Raw genomic sequence first — 7,969 nt, 5'->3', positions numbered from 1 at the left:
GAGACTATGCCGGGGCCTAGCAAACACAGAAGTGGATGCTCACAGTCAGCTATTGGATGGATCATAGGGCTCCCAATGGAGAAGCTAGAGAAAGTATCCAAGGAGCTAAAGGGAACTGCAACCCTATAGGTGGAACAACAATATGAACTAACCAGTACCCAGGAGCTCTTGACTCTAGCTGCATATATATCAAAAGATGGCCTAGTCGGCCATCACTGGAAAGAGAGGCCCATTGGTTATGCAAACTTTATATGCCCCAATACAGGGGAATACCAGGGCCAAAAAGTGGGAGTGGGTGGGTAAGGGTGTGGGGGGAGGGTATGGGGGACTTTTGGGGTAGCATTGGAAATGTAAATGAAGAAAATACCTAATAAAATATTTAAAAAGAAAAAAAAGTTATACCTTAAAGGAGCAAATATATTAATATTTTAGATTCCTGTAGAGATATAATAAACTATTATAAATAGCTTTTGCTTAACCCACAAACTATCATAATCGGCTACATATATTTCAACCCCACAGGGAGATTTTACTCCCCTACCTGCTTGCAGCTCATCTTTTTTCTTTCTTTTCTGAGTAAGAGATTCAGTATCTCCTAATGAATTACTTTCTAAATTATACGGTTAGTTCTCTGATTCTTAAAAGATACACTATAGACCCCATTTGCCTTCAAAAGAATGAAGTTTCTCTGTTCTTAGAAGAAAAAAAGTACAGCATCCTTTCCTTGCAGGCGACAGAAGTTTACTGTACCTATACATCTGTCCATTGTACATGCACAGACAATAAATAATGTGCACAGTGGAGCACAAGTTGAATAGTGCGGTCACTTATCATGAGTAATATTTGGTTGGAATCAGTGTATATTGTGTCTCCGGTTTGTTTTCTACCAGTTAGCAGATTGGGGGTGTTGTTTTTCAGGAAAATAATGAGTATGAAGACCTTATGTACATTCTTGGTTGTTAGAGAATCCATGAAACATTTTCTTAAACAGAAGCTGAGAGATGAGGGTATTGTCATTCCGGGGAGCACAAAAATATGTGACATTTACTAATTTATTTTGTTGGTATTAGTAATGAAGTCAACAGATATGATCCCACATCATCATTTGTCTTTCTACTCCATTTCTCTGAAACTTCATGGTCTTATAGACAATGTACACTATATTGTTCTCCACCTTTTTACCCATTTTTTTTGCTTTCCATTTTGTTTATATATGAACTACATCTCATTTCCCAATAAAATTCAATACTAAGAATGACATAAAACTTTAAATAGTTTTAATCAACTCTCCTCTTTGGAAACCTAGAAAGATTGGCTTTAGCCAAACATCTCAAAAGGATGGAATCCATCAAGATTTGTAAAAAGTAAAATTCAAATATTTTTAGGTATTTTTTCAAAAGACTAATAGATGTGTGGTTGAAAATTTATAAAATATGAAATAGTAACAAATTTGATCTTGCTGGCAATTCATGAAATAGTTGATTTTTTTTTCAAAACAGGGTTTTACTATGTAACCCTGGTTGTCCTGGCACTTACTATGTAGACTAGGTTTGCCTTGAATTTACAGAGATCCACCTTCATCTGCTGCACAAGTTCTGGGACTAAGGCATGCCCCACTATGCCGGAAATAAAATAGTAAATTTTTGAATATGTAGTTTAAGCCTTGGTAAACAGCAAGCTAAATTGTTTTTACTTATTTTCCAAAATGACATAAAAATTAATATTTTTGTTGTTTTGAGTCATTGCTATACTACTGTAACTTGACAAAATAGATCAGTAAGCATTTCTTGACAATTCCTTAGGGTTTTACAACAAATGTCTAGGTAGATACAAAGCAATTTACTTATATGTTCTTCTTCATACTTATGCTGACTGCAGACATTTTAGGCTTAGAGTTCACATTAACTGAAGAAACCATAGCAGTACAATGGACAGACATGTGTAAACAGAACAGAACGAATGACTGCTAAAGAGATAACATTAGAACTGGAGCTCTTCTAAGCCACAAATGCAGAGGGTGGGCATAAAAATTTATGTTTGCTCCGTTCCCTTGTGATACAATGAGACAAGAAGTCTCTTCATTGCTCCCTTCATGTCCTTGTTCCTCAAAGTATAGATAAACGGGTTAAGCATAGGAGTCACCAAACTGTAGAACAGAGACAGAAGTTTGTTCTTGTCCTGGGAATTAGAAGATGAGGGTTGTACGTACATGCTAATTACTGGTCCATAGAAAAGAGTCACGACAACAACATGAGAACCACATGTATTAAAGGCTTTCTTCTTACCCTCTGAGGAACGAATCCTAAGCACAGTTGCTACAATAAACCCATAGGAAACAAGAATAAGTGACAAGGGAACCAGAGAGTAGAAAGTCCCTACAATGGAGAGCATAGCTATATTGAATGCAGTGTTAGCACAGGACATCTTGATCATCACTGGGACCTCGCAGAGAAAGTTGTCTACTTTGTTGTTTCCACAAAATGGCAACTTGACGGTGAGGGTTGATTGAAGCAAAGAGTTAGCCAAGCCACTCAGCCATGCCATGGACACGAGGAGGATACAGAGTTGCTGGTGCATGATCGCTGGGTACCTCAGGGGCTTGCATATGGCAATGTAACGATCCAAAGACATCACAGCCAGGAGGATGCACTCAGTAGCCCCCAGGAAGTGAAAAATATAAAACTGTGTCACACAGCCTCCATAACTGATGGATTTATCTGGGCCCCAAAGATTCCGAAGCAGCTGAGGGATGGTGGTTGTGGTGAAACACAGGTCCAAGAAGGAGAGGTTGGAAAGGAAGAAGTACATCGGGCTGTCCAGTTGAGGGTCTCTCCTGGATACAACAATAATTGATATATTTCCCAGCACTGTGCAGACGTAAGCAACAAGCACCATTATGAAGAGGGGCATTTCCAGCCATGGATGGTTGGAGAAACCCAAAAGAATGAAGATCTTTGGAGCACTTTCATTACCTAGGTTCATTACTGTGGTTGATTAGCAAAGTCTAGGAAGGTGAAGACTTGTATTTTAGTATGGAGTTTCTATGACAGTCAAGACATTGTGTGAAATAAAATAACTTATTAAGAAACCTGTCTTATAATCTACTCCACTAAACTGATTTGATACTTGCAAATATGAAAATTGATAATGTAAAGAAACAAATATTCCCGTTCAGCATTTCCAAGAAAAATATTAATGAATCACACATTTAACCAGGCATTATAATACAGCATATTTTTAAAAAGTAATAAACAAGAAATGGGAACTTTAGATTGATATTCTGTGAGCTAGAAGAATAAAAATGATACATGGATGATGCTAAAGAATGCCTAAGAACCACCCACACTGACTTGGCTCATGCTAATTTCCAACACCTATGATCTACTGACACTGGCTGTACTCTAGTTGGATTAAGGGTTGGTTTGGGCAAGTTCAGAAACTGACTTACATATAAACAACAAATATTGCTCTACTTTCCAAAACTTTGACTGGCTTTTGACAATTTAAACTTACTCTATAAAGTCCAGCATTTTTCTATGAGTAAATGACCTCTTGAAATAAATTCAGAACTTGAAAAATAAGATAAAAATAATTTATTACAAATCCTAAAATGTCATTATAACAACATGACTGATCAGCATACTATGAGTACATGAGTGAATGGTACATTGTGAATTGTAACCTCTTATACATTTAGATACTTGGGAATTATTTTTATCGAATTATTTAGTTGCTAAGAGAATTAGTCATTATATATAAGGACACCTTTTCTCCCCCCAACCTATCATGCCCTGCCTTTCTTTCATATAGTTGGAGACATGGTTTTCCTCAGTGGACTAGGCTTCCTTGGAACTCACCATGTAGCTTTGGCAGCCTCAAATTTATGATGAGATTGTTACATCATCCTCTCCAGTGTTACGGTTACAGGCATGGACCATCACACCCATCAGCTTTTTAATGTGCAATATTTAATTCAGTATTCCTTCTAGTTGCATCAAATACTAACACTTCTCATCCTCCCAAAATGATTGCATTTTCTTTCATCCCATTTTCTTAAATTTCTCAGATTATCTCATTTGAATCTGATACTAATGCCTTCAACATTTTAATATTTGTGTACATTTATTTTAATTAATGGAAATACCCACTAATACAAGGAGCATCCCTGGTCTATCTTAAATGCATTTTAATAGTATGAATGCTAAAGGTGATTCTTAGTATCAAAATATCATTTTGCACATTTCCCTAATATTCACATTTGCTTAAAGAAGTCATAGCATGCAGAATTATACTAAACTCACATCAAATCAGATGAGTAAACTCTACCGACATAAAATACTTACCTTAAATCAATGTTAACTTCCTGTGATGGTACTCTGCTTTCTTGTCAAATTGGTCTTTTTAATCAGAATTCAGTGTTGATAGCAAATAAGGGCTGACTACTCCTCTATATTCAGTGGCTTTATATACCATAAATCTTTAACATTTGATTTGAAAAAATCGGATGTATTTTAAAGTAAGAAAGTACATTTTACTTTGGAAAAAAGAAACTGATTAAGGACCTGGTGATTTGGGTTAGGAGTAGACTCTTTGCCTAATCTGTACAAGACTTTGGGTTTGAATTCTGGCACCACAGAAAACAAAGCAAAGGAAGGGCGGTCACGCCTTATAAAGCTGTGGGACTTTGCTCTCCATGTAGATAATAAATCTCAGTGGAAATTTCTTGGCAAAAGGCATTATAAAAATTCCCCTTGTGAGTATACTTCCTTATAATCTTCTTATGAAGATAAAATCAAATAATAAACTTTAGGACATGTGGAGAATACATTGGGGCTAAAACAATTTAAAACAAACAAATAAATAAACAAAAAAAATGTCTTTAAAAATCTCAGAAAATTGTCATGGCTCATGAGGAAACCTAAAGGATTATTATGGTATCAGAATCTGGCTATCTTTTATTTATACTTTTCTCCAAGTATGTCTTAAAATCCCTGATGTGCTAATCATATAGTAAGTGTACATCTTTGTAAGAATGGAAGAGGCCCACCCATTACAATATTTTTAAGAAACTAAAAGACTGTGGCCTCTTAATATTTCTTTCACAATATCCTAGCATATTATAGACTTTTTACTTGATCTTACTTTGATGATACTAAAATTTTTCTTTTAAAAATAAAGTGCAATGGATAGTACATTTGACTTCTAAAAGTTAAAAACATTGTATCATTTATGTACAATGATGTTTCAATCATCCATTAAATTAGTCAATATTAAGTACCCAGTATATGTCAACTGTTCTTTTTCATATACTTCAAACAAATATTGAAGAATAATATCCCCAAAATTCCTTTGATGAGACCTATACTAATACAGGGAATAGTTGTGTTTATTCTCACAGTTTTGAAAGATCAAGTGCTAGAATAATAGGGGTGCAATTTAAATAACTTAAAATGATAAAACAAATCAAAACAATGTTGTGGAATGATTTCATATAACCCTTTCTGACCTGAAATTCTTGATTTTCCTACTTCCACCTCCCAATTTTTGGGATTACTTGGTTATGTCACTTGGGTTGGACTGTCAGTTGGCTTGTAACATGGATCACAAATATTTAAACTTATAAATCCTAATGCCTTTTGATAATGGACTTTGTGTGTGTATATGTGGGTGTGTGGGGGGGTGTATGTGTGTATACCGTGCATGCATGTGCATACCAATTAGTTATTCAATAGAAAATAGTCATCCCTGAAAACACACATACAAATAACATTATACAGATTGAGCAGATTATATTTATATATTTAAAAATATGCATATATGTATGTAACAAAAACTAATGAGGTCATGAATTTGAAAGAGACAGAGAAACCCTGTCTCGAAAAACAAAAAAAAAAAAAAAAGAAAAACCAAAAATAAAGAATAGATAAATAAATAAAATAATTAAAAAATAAATAAATAAATAAATAAAAATAAAATGAATTTGAAAGAGAGCAAGGCGAAGTTTATGGAGGTCTCAGAGGGAGAAAAGGGGGAAATTTTGTAGTTATAATCTCAAAAAATAAAAGAAATAATAATAATAATACATTTTTTAGTTTTCTCTTTGAGGGATTAATAAGACACGTGAGGTTAGAATGTGTCATCTGCCCGCTAGGTGGCTAATAGGTGGATACATGTGGCCTCAACAAAGCTGTTATTTCTTGCCATATGGTAACTAGCCAGTGCTCAATTAATTTTTGCTGATTTAATGAAGAACATGTAATCAAGCTTCCAGCTTCACTGGGACCACAAACCACCAAAGGACTAGTTCTTCATTCCAAATGGCCCCAGAGTTCAGTGCAGGGCCACAGTTCAGCTTCAGTGGGCCCAGTTCCACCAAGAGACTTGAGGCTGTGGCTTCAGTATCTCACGGGTCATGATGTGTTAGGTTAGGGATTTTGACTTCTAAGGTTCCATTGCATGACCAGATGTTTGTATTCTTTCAGTCTTAGAGGTTGGTTTGGGTCTACTGTTCCCACCACAGCTCCCAGTGAGTACACAAATGTCAATGAGACTCACATTTGTTATTCTGTTCCTAGAGTGCTCACAAAATCCAAGGCATTACTGGAGTTTTTAACCTTTAAAACTTCATTTGACAATCACACAACGCACCACCAGTCCCCATAGCTGAACTTCATGCAGTATCACCCTAGGAAGAGTAAAACAAAATAAAACAACCAAATAGACAGGATGAACATAAGGTCAAAACTGAAAGACAAATTTACTCCATCCAATGTTGAAACCTTAAACAAAAACAAAAAAAATTAAACTCTCAAGAAATATGGCACAACTATGTCTATTATCCATCCCCAAATAACCAATTCCCATATAATAGAATCCAAAACTACAGAGATAGATGAAATGCCTCCAAAAAAAGAAATCAGTCTTACTTTTTAAAAGAATTGATGACCATATAGAAAGTTCAAACAAGCAGATGAACAGATTAAGAAAATCTATTCAAGACCTCCATAAGACAGTTTCCAAAGTGAATGAAATAGTAAATTGGAGATAAAAGTCCAAAATATAGCCCTATCCACACTCCCTTTTCACAACCCACCAGACCTAGTTTAGGTCCCACATCCAGTGTCCTGGACTAGTCTGACTGTCACTGCCTATATCAGAGCTAACCTCTAGGCTTCTGGCAGGAACTGCCTTACCTGCCATCATTCACACATCACTTTTTCACTGGACCTAACCTTTCTAGACAGCAGGTTTTCCCATCTCCCTCTCCAAGGTCTAGCCTGCTGAATCTCCCTGTCCCCCCCATCCATGCCTTCTCCCCAATTCACCCAGGCTAGTCTGAGTTGAACATACAACTTAGTCTGGCCTCTACAGCCTATATCACAGTCTCTAGACTTCAACAAAGACTCTCCCTACTTATTGGTCAACCCATCATTCTCTTCCAAGCCATATTCAGCCTTTCCACCCAGCTAGAGCTGCGCCTACACCCTAGGCTTGGATCAGGAAGCACATCCTGTACACAAGTCCAGTCCTCTGTTTACCTGAGTTCATTCCACCAAAGCCATTTTCAACCTCCAGGCCTAACCCACCCTCAGAACCCCTCTTTTGTCCATAAATTCACCCATAACAGGCTTAGAACTAACAGAAGAACTCCATATGCCCAGACATCATCACCAACACTATAAAAGATCACAGCCCTATCTTCTCTCTGACACATACCAATCCTATAGATCTGTTTGTCAATAAGAATTGCCTAGATAATCTCAAGAACACAGAATTTTTAAAAATCATAAACTTGATGAAGGAATTCAAGGAGTTTAAAGAAGACACACACAAAAATATAAGTCAATGAAATTAATGAGAATGAACACCAGTGATGCTCACAAAAACACAGCACATGGTTGGTGGAAATGATGGAGACAATTGAGGACTTGAGAATTGAATTCAGTAAAGAGATAGAAGTGCTAATAAA

The 7,969-nt window shown here is 36.1% G+C and overlaps 1 protein-coding gene across 1 annotated transcript; it reads right to left on the bottom strand.

Annotated features, from left to right (window-relative positions):
• Positions 1-2,031: 2,031 nt before the first annotated feature.
• Positions 2,032-2,982, bottom strand: LOC110308331 (olfactory receptor 2B11-like). Its single transcript, XM_021180796.1, has one exon. It carries the CDS (start codon positions 2,980-2,982, stop codon positions 2,032-2,034), a length of 951 nt encoding a protein of 316 aa, XP_021036455.1.
• Between the last annotated feature and the right edge of the window lie 4,987 nt (positions 2,983-7,969).

The sequence above is a fragment of the Mus caroli genome, unplaced genomic scaffold, assembly GCF_978045245.1.
Source record: "Mus caroli unplaced genomic scaffold, Mus_caroli_1 scaffold_15, whole genome shotgun sequence".
In the NCBI taxonomy this organism is placed as follows: domain Eukaryota; kingdom Metazoa; phylum Chordata; class Mammalia; order Rodentia; family Muridae; genus Mus; species Mus caroli.
Note: the sequence above shows the minus strand (reverse complement) of the source record. Positions and strands in the feature narration are given on the sequence as shown.

Excerpts from the sequence above, each read along its gene's own strand:
- LOC110308331 (XM_021180796.1), bottom strand. The coding sequence starts at position 2,982 with ATGAACCTAGGTAATGAAAGTGCTCCAAAGATCTTCATTCTTTTGGGT.